Source organism: Toxotes jaculatrix, chromosome 2 (assembly GCF_017976425.1).
Source record: "Toxotes jaculatrix isolate fToxJac2 chromosome 2, fToxJac2.pri, whole genome shotgun sequence".
Taxonomy (NCBI): Eukaryota; Metazoa; Chordata; class Actinopteri; family Toxotidae; genus Toxotes; species Toxotes jaculatrix.
Window position 1 is genome coordinate 26,986,588 of NC_054395.1, and position 17,734 is coordinate 27,004,321.

At 44.0% G+C, this 17,734-nt stretch overlaps 2 protein-coding genes across 5 annotated transcripts; one reads left to right on the forward strand and one right to left on the reverse strand.

Moving 5' to 3' along the window:
- The first annotated feature begins 442 nt into the window (after positions 1–442).
- Positions 443–11,470, forward strand: hipk1a (homeodomain interacting protein kinase 1a). Of its 3 annotated transcripts, XM_041059883.1 has the most exons (17): positions 443–769; positions 1,710–2,440; positions 2,590–2,963; positions 3,065–3,188; positions 3,701–3,820; positions 3,933–4,019; positions 4,339–4,520; positions 4,702–4,852; positions 5,396–5,600; positions 5,810–5,928; positions 6,388–6,525; positions 7,510–7,661; positions 7,798–7,950; positions 8,283–8,453; positions 8,551–8,744; positions 8,917–9,047; positions 9,517–11,470. In XM_041059883.1, exons 1-17 carry the CDS (start codon positions 730–732, stop codon positions 9,955–9,957), a joined length of 3,513 nt encoding a protein of 1,170 aa, XP_040915817.1. In that variant the 5' UTR covers positions 443–729; the 3' UTR covers positions 9,958–11,470. The 3 variants fall into 3 exon arrangements, with proteins under 3 accessions (XP_040915817.1, XP_040915818.1, XP_040915827.1); XM_041059884.1 differs by lacking the exon at positions 6,388–6,525; XM_041059893.1 differs by lacking the exon at positions 6,388–6,525 and having other exon boundaries at positions 7,513–7,661.
- Positions 11,471–12,463: 993 nt separating this feature from the next.
- Positions 12,464–17,313, reverse strand: sdf4 (stromal cell derived factor 4). 2 transcript variants are annotated; one of them, XM_041061781.1, is made up of 7 exons: positions 17,085–17,313; positions 16,021–16,337; positions 15,294–15,430; positions 15,009–15,122; positions 14,737–14,895; positions 14,263–14,438; positions 12,464–14,101 (listed from the first exon to the last, which is right to left on the reverse strand). In XM_041061781.1, exons 2-7 carry the CDS (start codon positions 16,329–16,331, stop codon positions 13,925–13,927), a joined length of 1,074 nt encoding a protein of 357 aa, XP_040917715.1. In that variant the 5' UTR covers positions 16,332–16,337; positions 17,085–17,313; the 3' UTR covers positions 12,464–13,924. The 2 variants fall into 2 exon arrangements, with proteins under 2 accessions (XP_040917715.1, XP_040917716.1); XM_041061782.1 differs by having other exon boundaries at positions 16,976–17,098.
- Between the last annotated feature and the right edge of the window lie 421 nt (positions 17,314–17,734).

Sequence of the window (17,734 nt, forward strand, 5' to 3'; positions counted from 1 at the left end):
GTGTGACACATGCCGAGACATAGACGATCTTTGACGTCCGCACGTTTCGCCGTCAGTGACGTCGGCACGGTAGGAAGTACGCATAGACCGTATGAAATAACATTTAACATGGAAGAACACTGACGCATTTTGCCACTAAGATTATTTTTACACCTCAAATTACGGAAGCTAACTCTATTAGCAGCTTAGGACGGCGCAGCCGAGGGCCTGGAGCAATCGGGTTGCCGTTGTGGGTGGGGATAGACTGTAAATGTCCTCGTGTTCTCACTCGACCCCGCCTTTCGCTCCTCCCAAGCCCCGCCCACTTGTCCAAATATGGCAACACCTGGCTCCAAAAAACCAAGATGGCGGCGACCAAAATGCCGAACCCCAGGCTTCGCAACGGCAGCCCACAAACCAGTGCGTGACGTCACGGTGGGTTGCCACTCGGAGGTACGTTACGGCGAGCAGGCAGTCTGCGGTGATGGAGCTCGGTCTGCTCAGGCGACGGCGCTCGTTATGATGGTATCTGACATTTCGAGCGACATTTTGCACATGTTGCTCGCTCGACACGCGATGTGACTGCGGCATCGAGTCAGATATGACTCAGATGCTTGTCACTAGCTAGCTGTTAGCTCACTGAGCCCTCATCCTCCCTGCTACGGTCAGAGCTCCAGCGGGCGGCTAGCAGCTCAGCTGATCAGCTGCTGCACCACACCGAGCCCGGAGCCCCAACATGATGAGGCCTTAATGTCAGATCGGCGACGGTGTGTTCAGGCATCAAATACAGGTACTGTCATTCATGGGGAGGTAAAGCCCGGGTGCTGTGGTTTACTTACTGTCAGACAGCAGGTAGCTTTATCCCAGCAGGAAGAGGCGAAAAACAAAGAGCTCTGACCCTAATGTATGATCCAGGTGGGGCATAGATGGGAGCATCATAATAGACAGGTGTGTGAGTACTATCGTAGTATTACTGCTTGCAAATGTGTGTGGAGAGTTATTCAGTCTAAATGTGTGCAAAAATCTGTAAATGCGTGGTTTAGATTTGCGAATGTGCAAGGGAGGCTGCACATGTGTACGCAAGCCTTTAAATGTGTACATAGATTAGCAAATGTGTGCATGAATGTCCGAATGAGAGTAGTAAACGACAAGAATCTGTAAATGCACACACAAGCCTGTAAATGTGTTCACACGTGTGTATATGCAGGTTAAATGTGTACATGTGTAAACACATCTGCAAATATATGAATTGAGAATGAGAATAAATGCCCTTTTATTAATGGAACCTTAAGTATTTTGCAGATTATTCTTAATTTCACCTCAGGTGTGCCTCTGAGTTAATCAATTAATTGATTAATCAAAAGAAATGAAATGATTGATTGTTCAGGTCATTGTTTTTAAAATAAAAACATCATGCTACAGCTTAGTCAATGTGAGGATTTTCTGCTTTACAAGAACAAAATATGAAATGAAATTTATGAAGGTGACATGTGCAGCTAATAGTTTACGATGTAAAGTCCAGTTAGATGAAAGCGGTGAATGTGACAAGTGCAAGGATTAAATGAGGGATGTGCAAGAAATAATTCAGTGATGTAACAGTGCAGGTTCAGCTTTCAGTTTCATATCCTTTCTGCACGATCATAAGCATATGAAAAACTCTTAATTCCGCTTGTATCAGCTTCTTGCCTCTTGAATTGACGGTTGCTTCCGATCTCTAATCTCGTCCACAGACATGGCGTCTCAGCTCCAGGTGTTCTCCTCTCCCTCTGTGTCCTCCAGTGCCTACTCTCGTTCAAAGAGGCTCAAAGTAGAGAACCCTGCCTGGGATGTGTCCAACCAGCTGGGAGACAACAGTTACTATCAGCAGAGTCCCACCCAGGGAGCTGCACCCTCCACGTCCGGCTCCAACTTCAACCCAGTGTACAACCCCAACCAGGTGCATCCGCCAACTGCAGGCTCCCGGGAGCAGACAGTGGTGCGGGCAGCAGACAGCACAGGTAGCCTCCGCGGACCTCCCTCCTCCTCCTCGTCCTCCTCCTCTAGCCGTCGTGTCAAGGATGCAGAGTCTTCCTCCCAGCCGTGCGACCTCTACCACAAGCAGTACAGCTTGAAGCGGAAAAGCGAGGAGGTGGACAGCAGCGACAGCGTCCAGATACTGGAGGAGCTCTCGGCTCCTGTGGTCTCAAACCGTACGGGTGGTGGAGGGGGGACCACCACAGCTCAGTCCATAGCACATTCCACTTCTACTACGAAGAGCAGCAACTCCCACAGTGAGGGCGACTACCAGCTGGTCCAGCATGAGATTCTGTGCTCGATGTCCAACAGCTACGAGGTGCTCGAGTTCCTGGGACGCGGTACCTTCGGCCAGGTGGCAAAATGCTGGAAGCGCGGCACAAATGAGATAGTGGCTATTAAAATCTTGAAGAACCATCCCTCTTATGCTCGACAAGGTCAAATAGAAGTGAGTATGATGTTGGAAAGAGTAAAAACAGCAGGTTAGATAAATGGAAAGGTGTTGACACTCTTTAACCCTTAGTGGAGATGTATTCTCCAATATTATCCATTGATGAACACAGTCATTGCTTCGTTTCCTCTCCCTCCTTCCTGCAGGTGAGCATCCTCAGCAGGCTGAGCACAGAGAACGCCGACGAGTTCAACTTTGTCCGCTCATACGAGTGTTTCCAGCACAAGAACCACACGTGCCTTGTGTTTGAGATGCTGGAGCAGAACCTCTACGACTTTCTGAAGCACAGCAAGTTCAGCCCCCTGCTGCTCAAGTGTATTCGGCCTATCCTGCAGCAGGTTGCCACAGCGCTGATGAAGCTGAAAAGCCTGGGGCTGATCCACGCCGACCTGAAGCCTGAAAACATTATGCTGGTGGATCCCTTGAGGCAGCCGTACAGAGTGAAGGTCATCGATTTTGGCTCCGCCAGCCACGTGTCCAAAGCAGTTTGCTCCACCTACTTGCAGTCTAGATACTACAGGTGAGTGCGTTCGCCTGCCTGCACATTAAGGGCCTTGAATGGTCAATACACTGTGCCTGTAATATGTAAATTACCAGCCGTGTGCTTTGACATGCTTGCAGAGCTCCAGAGATCATTCTGGGCCTTCCTTTCTGTGAAGCGATTGACATGTGGTCTTTGGGATGTGTCATTGCCGAACTGTTTTTGGGATGGCCCCTCTATCCTGGTGCCTCAGAGTATGACCAGGTCAGCTGCAGCTCTCTCATATATAAACTCTGAGGTGACATTTATATTCTTTCTTAATTTAAAACGGGAGTAAATAATCACACACACTTTAACAAAATCCACCTACGTGTTCAGAATAAGTATATATAGAATGAGTCTTTAAAGGGGTTTTAGCACTTTATTTGTGATTGTGCACAAAGTGTGAGAAAAGCAGGAATTGCTGTTGCTGGCAGTTGAGTCATAGCAACTTTGTCAGACGTGAGAAAAGTGTGTTTTCATTTGAATTCTTTCTCACCTATTGCAAATGTGAAAAGCTCAAAACTTGTTTGTGACTATTTAACTAAAAATAATGACAAGTTACGTTTGACCATGAATCAGTTTTGCATGTTTTTCATCTGAGTCTAATGTTTGAACCCACAACACTCAGGTGGTATTAGCTGTATAACCTGCTAGTGAACAGAATTAGAGGTCAATAAGTTTACATTAGTCTCTCACCAGCAGCTGACATTTTTTTTTTTGCAATACTCTTTCAGATACGTTACATTTCCCAGACCCAGGGCCTTCCAGCAGAGTACCTGCTGAGTGCAGGAACCAAGACCAGCCGCTTTTTCAACAGAGGCCCTGACTCGAGCTATCCCCTCTGGAGACTGAAAGTAGGTGTCTGTGCAGTATACCAGTCACCACAGAGAACAAACAAACAACATTTCTGCACAAGCGTATGAACAGTACATATACTGAAGCGTTGGTGTGGGTATTTTTCTGCAGACACCCTCAGAGCACGAGGCAGAGATGGGGATCAAGTCAAAGGAGGCAAGAAAATACATCTTCAACTGTCTCGATGATATGATGCAGGTGAGGACGTGACTTCTGATGAAGATTAGACTCTTTGTTTCTCTGGGGCCAGTGTTGCTACAGTTAACAATTAACGTTTAGGTATTACAAAACAAGACTGTCAACATCAGACTCAAAAGGTGATTCCCCACCGCCCAGGGAAACAAGGTAGGGCACTGTATGAGTAGGCAGATTGATTGTGGCTGTGTCAGTCTCCTCTGCTGTGCCCTCAGCACTTTTACCGTGAACAGAATCTGAACACAGGTTAACCTAAGATGTGTTGGCTACACCAGGATCTTTCCCCCAGTTTGACAAGCGCTGACTTCCTGTCCCTCTGCAGGTGAACATGACAAACCTGGAGGGGACGGACATCTTGGCAGAGAAGGCGGACCGGCGGGAGTTCATAGACCTGCTGAAGAAGATGCTGACATTAGACGCAGACAAACGGATCACGCCCATGAAGACTCTGAACCACCCCTTCGTTACCATGACACATCTGCTGCACTTCCCTCACAGCTCACAGTAAGACAACAAGTTCAAGACTGTGCTGATGCTCAGCAGTAAAGGCTTTTAATAACACGTCAGTGGAGGCATTGAGTTTGTGTGTTTTTTAATAGCCAGGCTATTATCTAACACTGCAGTTAGAGTTCCACTGACCCACCTGTGCTGCTTTTTTCATGATTTTTTTTTTTTTACTTTACAGTGTGAAGTCCTGCTTCCAAAATATGGATATATGCAAACGCAGGTGCAGCGCATTTGAGAATGGAAAAAACATGTTTGCCAGCAACAGTACCCCGAGTGCAGCCACCAACCTCACTGTCACCTTTAGTAGCCAACTAAACCAGCACAATCAGGTGAGAGCATTATCTGTAATCGGCCCCAGGGTCACTTTGTTCCTCCTAACATTTTACTTGTTGATCCAGTTTTCACTTGTTAGCCGTTAGATCAGTTGCTATGGAAAGTGATGGGTCTGGGTTCTCATTTATCAACCGTGTGTGTGCACAGTTTTGTGCTTAAACCATGGGTGTGGTTATTCCTACACATATCCTTTAAGTTCCTGTCTGTATGTTTTGGAAAACAAGGTCATTGTTTTAGTTCAGTGTAAATAGTAAAACTATTACTAAAAAGATAAACATTAAGGCTTCAACAACTTTCAGAGAGATGGTTTTGAACCTATTTGTCGTTCTGGGATTGTTTCTTTATGTAAATAAGTGTGTGTTTATGACCAGATAGATGTAGAACAGGTGAGATTTCTAATTTTTCTTTTTATATGGACACTTCCTTTGCACACACTTAGAACTTTTTCTATACATTCCTTGACAAATGAGGTCCTCGGACTTTCTTAAAGATCTTGATTCTTCTCAGACATCAAACAGTGTTTTCTGTATGTCTTCCAGATGGCCTCTACAGGAGGTCAGTCCCTGTCCCTCAGCAGTAACGTCCCGTTGTTGAACTACCAGCCTGGCCTCTACCAGCAGGCCACCATAAATATCCCTGGCCTGACCCAGCAGGGCGTGCCCCTGCAGACCAGACCCACCCAGCTCTGCGCCCAGACTGAGCCCTTCCAGCAAACGCTCATAGTTTGCCCCCCCACCATCCAGGGTGAGAGTGAAACATGTTTGTGCCGTTCTGCTTCAAGGAAAATAAATCTTTGTTCACACTTCTGCAGAAATAGCAGCAATAAACAGAGTAAAATGTTTTCATTTATCTTTTTTTTACATTTTCACCACAATCGAGAAGCAAAGGAGCAAAAAACACATTTTCATATTTGGCTTTTGTGCAGTGTAATATAATCTGCCTCCGTCTGCTAGGCCTTCAAACATCCAATAAGCCCTCTGGTTATCCGGTGAGGATGGACAACTCTGTACCCTTGGTTCCGCAGAACCAGTCGTCCCAGTCTCTTCACATCCAGCCCGGCATGCTGGCACAGGTAGGACCCACTGCAGGAGCACTAAGGCTGGGCTTTGACGCCATTTTATTGAATCTGAATTCAGTATCTTATCTACTTATTGAAGTGATCAGCATCAGCAGTGGTGGATTGTAACTGTGTATATTTACTCAGATGTTGTACTCAAATACATTTTTGAGATACTTGTACTTGATTATTTCTGTTTTCTGCTGCTTTATACTCATATTCCACCACATTTCAGGGGGAAATGTTGTACGTTTCACTCCATTTATTTGACATCTGTAGTTACTGGATACTTTGCAGACTAAAATAAAAAGTATTACTAACTAACTAACTGAAAAGTCTTGATCCAGACTCCTTCCTCTTCAGGATTCAGCAGCACATGAAGAAGGTCTGTTCCAAACGTGTGTCTCTCTGTCTCTGTGTTTTGGTGTCTTAACGCCTTCCCTCCTTCCACCCTCCCCTCACGCCTCCTCCTAGGCCTCCTTCGACCCCCTGCTGGTAGGCAGCCTGTACGCCTCAGTGGCGGGAATGCCGCATTTAGGCTCGGTCCAGCTGCCAGTTGGCTGTAGGGGTGGAAGCCTCTACAGCTTTCTGGATGAGAATGCCGCCATGCTGGTAAAACACCATTATCACAACTGCCACCTTGGTTAAAATCTCTTCTTTCTTCCTCCTAGCACATGTATGCAGAGCATGAGACTCACGGGCAGCTTACCAGCCTGGTTTGTGCTTTCGCTTGCAGCTTCTGGTGTTCCTCTGATTTCTCAGTGTTCCAGAAAATGCACCAAGAAAAGTAGCTAATTAACTCGCTCACGTTGGTGTAAACAATGCAGGTTTCCATTTTTTAAAAAAAAATCAGCTTTACAAATGTTTTCTAAGGAAAGAAATGCATTCAAACATGTTGGTTAGGCCACAAGGAAGCACACAGTTCTTTTTTTGGTGAGAAACACAGAATATAAACAGCATTTAGTTTAGGACTAAAAACTCCACAGAATACGTTTAATTGGACTTTAATTATAAATCCAGGGTAAAAAAAAACACTGTGTAGAACTGTGAAACGTCCTAGTGGTAAATTAAATTAAAAGACAATGTCTCTGTTTCACATTAACTTTCCTTTTGATTTCAGGTTGGCTGTCTTTCCACTGGACTTAGTGTCTCAGTGCACATGAATGGCATGCATGCCTGGCATCAGACCCTGTGTTTCTCTGTCTTTGTGTGAGCCCTGTTTGGTATTTACTGCTTCTCAAGTCTCTTTTAGCACATTTCCTCCTCAGCAGTAACAAACGTAGCTCTCTCTGCACAGGAATAAGTCTGCAGATGGCGACATCTTCTTCCATTTGTGTTCAGCTTGTCATGTGTCAGAGCTTATTTTTAATCTGACACCTGCTGAATGTCTTTGTGTTAGGACAGAGATGGGAACCTTTTTGTATACAGACTGCATGTCATGATTCTCTATGAAAATAATTGAGACTTTTTTTTTTCCCCCACTATGGTCGACGCTTTGTTCCCTTCTTACAGAATGTCACTGCTGAAATTGGACCAAGTGGCATTCTGTCATTTCAGACTTTTAAAATTTGTGTGTGTGTGTGTGTGTACACACAGCAGGGCTGGCCAGCAGGCACGCAGCAGATACTCATCCCTTCCACATGGCAGCAGATGCCAGGCATGGCCATCCACAACCCCGGGCAGACCGTCGTGCCTGACTCACCTATGGGAGCCCCTGTCTCTGACAGTCAACAAGCTTCTGGCTGGAGGTAAGTTTAGTCAAAGGGGACTCAGGTCATGCTAATATTAAAATGCAGTGGGACGATTGGTAAATGATTGGACACAAGTCATAGAGATGTGATGCAGTTTAGATTAAGCTAAATTTGGTCTTTTGTTTTTTTAAAGGGGTCGTCATGGCAGCCAGTACGATGGGGTCAGCCAGCAGGACTCTGGTGTTGGCCGTCACGCTGCCTCCCAAAACCACAACTCAGGGGCTGCTCACTCAAGAGCCCAACAGGGCAAGAGGTCAAAGGCTCGACATGCCGAGAGCAGAGCCAGGTATCCTGTCAGACTGCCATACACTCACATCTGCTATGTGTTGTTAGGGAGCAGGTCGTCCATAAACTGTATAGTGTTGGAAGTCGGACGGTTTTGCGAGAGACAGAATAATCCATTCTTGGTTTGGGTGTTTGTGGGATTTGTAGACAAAAAGACAAATGTAGAATATCCCTGAAGTCTTGGGGGCATAAGTTTTGTTCAAGCATCAGTCCAAAACCCAAAGATAATCAGTTTACTGTCACCTTAGACAAAGAAAATCAGCAAAGCCTAAAATATTTAGATAGATTTTGTATCTGGAATACAGCAGTGATAGATCATTTTTTCCCCTCCAGGCCTGTGTCATCGGTGCATTCAACCACCACTGTGGTCCACAACACTTCTACTTTTGCTGGTGACCAGTCTCAGCCCATCGTCATCTCTGACACGCCAAGTCCTGCCGTCAGCATCATCACCATCCACAGCGACTCGGAGGATGAGGATGACAGGAAGTTCCCTGCTGCTTGGTGAGCTCTTTTCCTGGCTGTAGAAATGTTTGACTAACATTCAGAGGGTTTATTTTGCTGATACAGTCATTCACTCTACTCTTATTTTCTCATGCAGCTCTGGAACGAGCCAGAGGACCAACGTGATCAGCTGTGTGACAGTTCACGACTCCCATGACTCTGACTCCTCCACCAGCAGCCCCCTCAGCCCCAAGACCACCTCACAGCCCACCAAGTCTCTGGCCATTATCATGCCCTCTGTGAAGAGCCAGCCTGGAGAGAGCACAACCCACAAAGCTCCAGCAGCTCCAGGTCAGCAGAGGCAGAAATCCACACTTATTTTTATTACATCTTTGGATGGATCTTAGATGCACTGATAATCAGCTCCGGACAGGTTAAACCGCCGTAACACAGGTGCATTTTGCCTCTAACATCTGGAGTTATACTGTTCTTAGTGCCACTCTCTCTGGTGTTTCACTGGTAGATCAAGCTACAAGTGGCTCTGGGAAGTCGAAGAAGGGGTCGACTCAGCAGTCGAGTCGGCCTGGAGATTCCAACACCGATCGCCATCAACGGGCCGCATCCAGCAGATCTCAGCCTCTTAACCTGAGCCAGGTAACAGTTTTTCAGATGTTTCCCAAGGTGAACCCATAAAGAGTTGTGGTCTTTTCCAGTACTAACACTTGTGTGACATATTTCCAGTAATTGGCACAGTCCCCAAGTGCTCATTAAGACTGCAAGAGTGTAGAGGTCACCTTAATACGCAGCACGGCTCAGTCAATCTCAGATGCTTTATTGGTTTTATATAATTTCCACATAAATAACACTTCAGTAGGGAGTCAATAGAAAGATTAAATTAAATTATAAAAACTAAGGTCTTCCTTGTCTAGCATTAACCAAAGTGTCCTAATTTATAATCAAATGAACAATGAATGCATCTAATAAACTCTGAAGAGGTTGAACAGTGGACACAGCAGATTATGGGAAAAGCCGTCGCACAAGCAGACACATGACTACTTGTAAATACCACAGGTATGGGTGTTGGGAAGGACCCTGCACAGCTCAGCTCTCTCTGTTGTTTCAGGTACAGCAGGCTGTGATGTCATCGTCCCATGACCAAACAGGAAGCAGTAGTTCCCTGAGGCGGCAGCCCACGTACCCGCCTCCTGTCTCCTCCCACTCATCCTACCGGCTTCATGAGAACGCCCTCTTCAGCTCGACCCCCAACCTGTACGCCTACCCAGCATCTGCCGCCCTGGCATCCGTGTCCCAGGCCGTGGACCAGATGCAGGGTGGCTCGTCCCGCCACAGCAGAGCGAGCGGGGCGTACTCTTCCCTGGCGCTGCTCCAGAAGAACGGCAGCTTAGCCCTGGGAGCGTCTGCTCCGGGACAGTACGGCAACCACACCCACCACCATCAGCAACAGCAGCAGCAGCAGCAGCAGCAGCAGCAGCTGGGAGGGCAGCCTTTCCACCGCTCCAGCGCTGCTTACCAACGAAAGCTCAACCAGTATCCCTACCTGTAAAGACTGACTGAAGGCTGATTGAGACAGAAGCTCTACATGAAGACCAAATGGAGACCAAGACTAGAGAGGAGCACAGGCTCATCACAGGCGGCTGTGATTGGACTTGTTTTCAACTCAACTTTTTACTTTCCTTTACTGTCCAGTCTTTGTTTTTAGAACTTTCTCTGATTATTTTGGATGAAATAATCACAGAATTTATTTATACTTCAATCATGGTCAGTTTTTTTTCTTTTTTTTAAAAATCTGTTCCTACTTTGGAGTTTGTGTTGTGTACCGCTATGTTAACAGTGACAAACAGTGCCGTCTGGAGGTATGTGAACAGCAGTGTGGCGGCGCTACACTCCAGCACATCTGATCTGAAACGAAACATTAAGGAAGAGGTTAGAGTTCCAACTTTCAGCTTCGATTTCAGAGCTTGTAAATCCAGATCAGATAAACCATGTGGGAACTGTAGCCCTTTTAATACAGTGTCCAAAAAAAAAGTCTGTTACAACTTTCAGACTCTGCTGTATGTTGATTCTTAACATGTAAAACCCAAAATGTTGATTTTATTTGAGAAAATTATGTGTTGAGGAGAAACTGGAACTTGACTAACTGTTATGCTGCTCTAATTGTTATTATTCTTATTATTCTTATTATTATTCTTGTCTAGCATCAAGTAATTGTTTAAACGTTGCATTTACACGTACACAATCGCCTTACTCATTTAGGCCAATTTCTTTTATTTAAAAATTTTAAGATGTCAGCACGTTGTGATGCGTTAGATGAATATGTTGTACGTTTTCTTTATGAATGTACTGTGTGTGTGTGTGTGTGTGTGCGTGTGTTATCTGTACTACAAAAACAAATGGAGAACGTAAGCTATGTACTGTACTGTATAATGATGTGTCACTGTGTTCTTCAGTGTTTTCCATGTTAATTCTGATTTAGTACTGGCCATCGACTTAATTATATTTATATGTTTAGTATGCTGAATGAGGCAGAACCTGTCACTGTAGAGTAGGGTGTGGTTTTCAGAGGGGATTGCAATGTTTTTTTTTCTTTCTTTTTTTTTTTTTTTACAGTTTTAAAAGTTATTGTTAAGGTTGCATGTGTCTGACATGGAGTAGCATTCAGGAGAGATTTGTAAACTCGCATAAGGATTAGTAATGTTCTGTTTAATTTGTACGACAAACGCATTAACGATATTGGGGAAAAATGTTAAAGCTCTTGTCTCGTGAAGTGATGTCTGTGAAGTAAAGCGTGCACATAAAATCTGATTGGGTATCACACTTATCATGTAAAAGTTAAAGCCATTTAGACGACAACTGTAAAATTCACAGTAATGCGTTTGAATTGTGAATAATCAAATCTGACAGAGGTGATTTATAAAAAATAGGAGTTGATGTTCAGTATGTTACTGCTTCTAAACAAAATCATTGGTTTGGTGAAATGATGGTTGTTCTTACAATCCTGCTGTGTTTGTGAAGTGCTACATTACATAGAACACACAATGAACCTTAACCCGTATATACGCAATAAAATCTTCTCAAAACAGAACTGCGACTCGCTGATGATTAAAACTTAAAAAAAAAAAAAAAAACTTTTCAAATGAGCCAGTAACATGATCTGCTTTAATTTCACACTCCACAATCAGGGCTGCAAGTAACCATTATGATGGAAAACCGCGGTTGGTGCCGGCCAAATTTGTGGCACCTGGGCAGGGTGCACCCAGGGTATAAAAACCCAGCCCACACCATCTTCACTGCTTCTTTTTCTCTCTCCACAGTCACCGTCCGGTCGGCGTCGGTACACCTTACACCTGTTTGCCGGTGCGGGCAAACTTTCGGCTGCTTGTGCAGGTGTTTGATCGGAGGAAAGGACACGTGTCCGGGGATGACTTTGTGAGGTGAGTGGAGTGTTTGGGATTTTGTGCTCGTGTGTTTGTGGAGAGCGTTTTGTTTGGTAGTCGGTATTGTTTGTGCTGGACTGTAATGGATGGCTGAGATGACGCGCGGATGTTGCCCTGTGCGTAATTGTTGTACAAAGATGCGGAGTTTTCCCTTGTAGGCCGAAGCGACGTTCGCCCTTTGGCGAAAGGGGGGGGTGGCTAGCCTGCTAGCCGCTCTTCTGATCCAGCGGTGTAAAGTGCGTAAATACCCACCACAGTTAGCTGCATGAAGACTAGGGAGTGAGTGTAGTTAGCGGGGTTGGGTGAAACTCTAAACCGAGTGGAGGACTTGTGCGCACGGATGAATATCGCCGTGTCTGTCTGGCCTTGTGCTGGATGAATAAACGCTTTATTTGCTTTGGTTCTCCTTGTAAATATTTGACATGTCCCCTCAGGAAAAACTGCAAAGACTTAAGTGATCCACCGAACCACAGCCAAATAAGAAAGGGTGCAATTTAAAGACACCACCTTAAAGTCTGAGCTCCTTTTCTTAACATTGCACTGACTATACAACCAGTCTTTAAAGAAAACAATCCTTTGTTGCAGCCATAAAAATAAACACTAATGTGAGTGATCTTTACTTGGTAAGAAATATTTATTGTTTACCAGTATGTTTGCAATACATTTTATAAAGCTGTGCCACATTCTGTCATCAGAAATCTTATTTTACAATCCAAACAGGACTGAGGACAGAAGAGACCAAAGCAGGGTCCAAAAGCTTCCACAGGTTATTGAAAAGCTCAACAAATCTGAGGAATGTAATTCCATTGTTTGTTTTTCATGCACTTAAAAACATGGCACAAGTGGAATTACATGGTTTAACCAAGAGCACTCAAAATATATCAGGTAAATAATGACAAAAGGTGAAACTTTATTCTTTTTTTGAGCCAAGACAAAGACACCAAAGACCAGCCTCTGCCGCAACAGAGCCAAAAACAATAAGTACTAACCTGTGTGAAGACCACAGATGCAACTCGTCCAAATTATACTGGTCAATGAAGAGAATTCGTCTTTATCTTCATCTGAACAAAAGCATGAATTAGACTGTAGTGAAAAACAGAAGGGCTTCAGCACGGGAGACATTCTGCCCTGACACACACAGGTGAAGCTAATTACCAGAAGCTTCCACTTCAGCGACATCGTTAATGCTGCTGGTGACACCTGTGCTTTTCCTTCACTCAGTCCAAACGTCTGCAGTGGGAAAACACACACTGCTCTTATATATTAAATCTACTTTGACAATAAGTTGTGAATGGAGGTTTGTGCTAAGTAGGATGAGTATATGTTATCAAGGCATTAAAAAATTATACTTTGAGTTTTACACAACCAGTACCCTGTTTGTAAGTGTTGTGGAAGGACGGACACTATCCAGTGAAATTGTACACCACTAATGACAAAATCACCTTCTGAATTTGGGGAATGAAGTGGTAGGAGATAGTTTGTTTGTGTGTGTGTGTGTGTGTTACCAGTAAACTTTTTTTATAATGATATTTTTAGGGTTATTCCATTCAGCAGCATTATATATATATATATATATATATATATATATATATATATTTTTTTTTTTTCAGCGTTTTGTATTGGTATGAGACAATGAATATTTACACTGTGTACAGACACGCTGGCTAAAAACAAGAGATCCTGCAGCACGGATAGCTTGCCTAGCTGCGCAGTCTCTCTCACCACTGCACCAGAAAATCTGCTCAGGGTTAGAATTCCTCATATACACACATTTCACAATATAACACAAATAAATTTGGAGTTGATGCAGCGCCTCAACATTTAAAGGTCGAAAAGTCCAACGGCACACAGAAGGCAGACCATGTTCACTCTGATGGCTGGCAGACAGTCCAGGGCTGAAGGAAGGGCATATTAACTGGAGTGAGCGGTGAAAGAGGCCGTTGAGGCTAGGCTTTAAACACAGAATTGCACACTTAGGACATCCCATTATTAGGCTGGCCCCCCTACAGGATTGTCCCTGAAGCAGATGTAGGATGCCACCCCGCCTTGCTGAGCAGACGGAGGACGAAACTGTCCTCAGAACTCCTCGTGAACATTTCTGGCGTAATCCATGAGCTTGCTGCCTGTGAAGTATTCGCTGTACTTGAGAATCTCGTCCAGCTCCAAATTATGATTCTGATTCTCATCGGCAACGGCAATCATCTGCTTGGCCTCGTTCAAAGCGTTGTGCTCATTCATCGGGTCCATGTATTCCTGTAAAACACAAAGGAAGAAAAAAAAAAAGGTAAATGTGAATCAAGTTTCAGTTCAGTCCAGTTAAAACAAAAGGCACTTGGATTCTTTCTTGTACAGTATGATATGATGTTAAAAAAAAGGGGGCCTTTGAGAAAGACTTTTGCTTTTTGATTTCTCACCTCCAGTTCTTCCATAGTGACGATGCCATTATGGTCTGCATCAATGACTTCCTCAAACTCCTTCTTCCTCTCTCGGACCCAGTCGTCGTCGATGTCCTGAGCCTGCTGGTTCTCCACGGTGCCCACAGGTAAAGAGATGAACTCTGACAGCGTCAGTTTCCTATCGTTATCCTGGTCTGCAAGAAAAGCACCATAAACATCTGATTTATGCTTTATATGCTTAGCATATAACTTTGATGTCCCTGCCCCACGTTTCCTCGCATCACTTAAAGGCAAAATGCCTTTAGGTTGTAACAATGTAGAAGACTTACAGAAAACAAAATATTGGCTGAACATTTATTATATGGTCAGAAACACTACTCCAGACAAATGCTGGATGTGTAAATAAGCAACTATTTGTTTCTGCTGCCCCCAGGTGGCCAGTAACTAACTAATCACTAGTAGCTAACAAGTAGCTTAAAATATTAAATGTACCTAAGTCCCGAACGATCTCTTTGACCATGTATTTGAGCATGCCTCTGCTGTGCTCAGGGTGGAGGAAAGACAGGAACTCCTGTTCATTCAGCAGCTGGTCAGCTGGAGGGTTGTCAGCCTGAAACCAGCGATCCTTCAGGCTTTCCAAAACTTCTTGAGCTGCAATGATGAAAATGAGAAAAAAAAAAAAATTATAACAGATTTAAACTAAACGACTCCAGCACATATTCACAGATCAGCATACAGCATAACCCACATGGTTCTATACTTACTTTCCTCATCCAGCTTCAGATCTTCATTATTCTTTATTTTCTCAGCAATTTCTTTTTCATTGAAACCTTTGCTGGCCAGAAATTTGACTCTGTATTCATCCCATGTCACATGACCTGTGGACAAATTCAGGGACAGACATTCAGGATTTTTTTTTTTGTTTTGACTAAACAAAAAATATTTCCAGGACACAGAGTTGCAACACAGCGCACACAGGCTGTAAAGCTGACAGGATTTGAAAACAGACACTGTGTTTTGAGACTTTCCACATGCTCTCTTTCTCTTACCGTCGCCGTCTGGGTCAACGGCATGGAAACTGTTCTTGTTCTCCTTCATGGCCTCCTGAAAGTGCTCCTCAGTCTTCTCCATAATCCAGCGCTGCATCTCCTTGGCACTAACACTCCTGTCCTTGTTGAAATCAACTCTGTGAAAGGAGAATGTAAAAAAAAAATTAGTGTCTAATTTAGCTCCAGTTACTGAACATTAGCACTGCCACTGTCATTATGTACTATCAGCTGTAACGACCTACATGATACATTATCTGCCTGGCTTGTGTCCAGTCGGGTGCTTTAGTTTAAATATGACAAGGACTCACATCTTTAATATAGACATTTCTTCTCCATTTAAATAAGTGCAGCTGAATCAATTATCTGATTAATTGTAGAGGTTTTTAAACGTATCAAACACCACCTAGTTCCAGCTTCTAAACTGTGAACATGTGCTGCTTTTTGTCTTATGTGAAAGAAAACACGCACGCACAGAAAATCATTAATTACTGGCCTAAAAATGAGTTTGGATGGGATGATTTTAAGCTTCTTGTGATATGAATAGTTATCACAGAAAAAGAGATATTTGTCCTAAAGGCTATGCCTCTTTGTCTGGCATTTCAAGTCATGCAAACGTTCTCTGACTTTATGCTGGTGAATTCCAAAGAACCTGATCAGCAACTAAACTCATGCATTATGTGCATTGTCATAGCTGACTGAGAGTCAAAGAATGAAGAGCATGTCTTACTTTGTGAAAATTTCAATAAGCTTCTTCCTGTTCCTCCTGGGCTCAGAGTCCTCGTCAAACTCCTCCATCTCTTTGCCCAGGAAAACTTCCTGGTGGAAGTCCTTATTGAGGTGGCCGTCCATCTCCATCTTCACCCCATTCAGGTGGTCTGGGGGAAGAATCTCGTTCTCGTCCTTGCTGGCTGGAGGCTTGTCTTTAGAGGCTGACATGTTGGCTGGCCGCGCATGCACATCCATGGTGTGGAGCAGGATGTAGAAAAGCAGAGTTACAGCCGTGAGGTTCCTGCACCACGGTTTCCTCCAAGCAGCCATGATTGCCTGTGGGGGAATAGGTGTAAAAGCACGGGGTTAGTTAGCTGAATGTGAAGGATATGAGCCAAAATCAGCAAAAACGGGGACAAAACAATGCGGAGTCCGCACTGCTGCGTTCAAGTCCCATTGGAGTTTCCAGAATTACAACACGCCCACTGTAAAAAAAAAAAAAAAAAAAACACAGTAAGGTCAACTTTAAAACTCGAGTTATATCTGCTGCAGTTGGTCAATTTCAGCAAGTTTAGCAAAAGTAAACCAAACACTGGTTTGTAGCAACAGACGTAAATGTTTTTAAGATGTGGCAACGACTGTTTTAATAAACGCCACATAAGGTTATAACATTCACTTAGCGGACAACACTTTACGTTTTTTTTTTATTATTTACTTATGTCCATTTTTTCCACTTTAATATTTTCGCCAGCATGAAACGACGTGGTCACAAAGCAGCTAACACCTTAACGTAAAAAAAACCGTTAGCTCATTAATTTCGCCTCGTCATGCCATTTGAATTATTTTACACCGTAGTTATGCTAAGTGGTTAGCACAGGCAGGCTAATTAAAACACTGTGACTATCGATTGTTGGTGTAAGTAAACAGTCCGGGAGTTAAGAATAAGCAGTAGCTGCTCGCCGAGAACAACCAACCTGTCAAGCTCGGTAACTGAAAACGACACTGCGGGGAAGTTAAAACGAGTTGGGGAATGAGAGACGGCAAGCTGCGGTTTAAGTACGAGCTAGCTAATGTTAAACAGACCTGCGGTAGATCCAGTGAGTCAGAGCTGTCAGGCTCCAGTTCCTGTACACGTGGCTCCCCCACAACACTCCCACTGCTAAATGTAGGACAGCTCAGTCTAAAACAACGCTACAGAGACCCGGGTCGGATACAAAGTCCGCGCTGACGTCCCAGTTGGCGTTAATTCGCGGAGGCTGTCAGTTGAGCTGGTGGCTGGCTAGCCGGTAGCCTTGGCCCGATTGGTTGTGTTAAGTTAGCCGCATTGTTTCGGGTAACTTCCGGTTAGTACTTTCAAAGTAAAACAATCGTTAACTATCGCGCCGCTAAAGGAGCTGTGTTGATGAGGGTGGCTGCAGAAGGCTAAATGCTTAAAAAGTAAGATATAGATGGTTAAAAATGGATAACGAAAAGATATGGATGTAATTAAAATAGTTATTGTGGCTAAAAATGATGGATAATGTTAAAATAAATTCAGTAATGGCTGAAAGTAATGATAAACAGAAGTATGGATAATTGGTTAAAAACAGGTGAATGTAATGGATAAATGGTTAGAATAATTAGCTTCACTTAGCATAGACTAGGCCTAAATAAATAAACTTTTGAAATAGCTAAAAGTAATGGATGAATACATAAAATAGTGAGTTAAAAATAAGGGTCTAAAGGGTGCACAA

Bases quoted from the DNA above. Each gene is read 5' to 3' on its own strand.
- hipk1a (XM_041059883.1), top strand. From the start codon at position 730: ATGTCAGATCGGCGACGGTGTGTTCAGGCATCAAATACAG. The intron at 3,189-3,700 runs GTCAGCTGCAGC...ATACTCTTTCAG, and splicing joins GTGCCTCAGAGTATGACCAG to ATACGTTACATTTCCCAGAC. The intron at 5,601-5,809 runs GTGAGAGTGAAA...TCCGTCTGCTAG, and splicing joins TTGCCCCCCCACCATCCAGG to GCCTTCAAACATCCAATAAG.
- sdf4 (XM_041061781.1), bottom strand. From the start codon at position 16,331: ATGGCTGCTTGGAGGAAACCGTGGTGCAGGAACCTCACGGCTGTAACT. The intron at 15,431-16,020 runs GTAAGACATGCT...CTCCTTTCACAG, and splicing joins CTTATTGAAATTTTCACAAA to AGTTGATTTCAACAAGGACA. The intron at 14,439-14,736 runs GTACATTTAATA...CTTTTCTTGCAG, and splicing joins AGAGATCGTTCGGGACTTAG to ACCAGGATAACGATAGGAAA.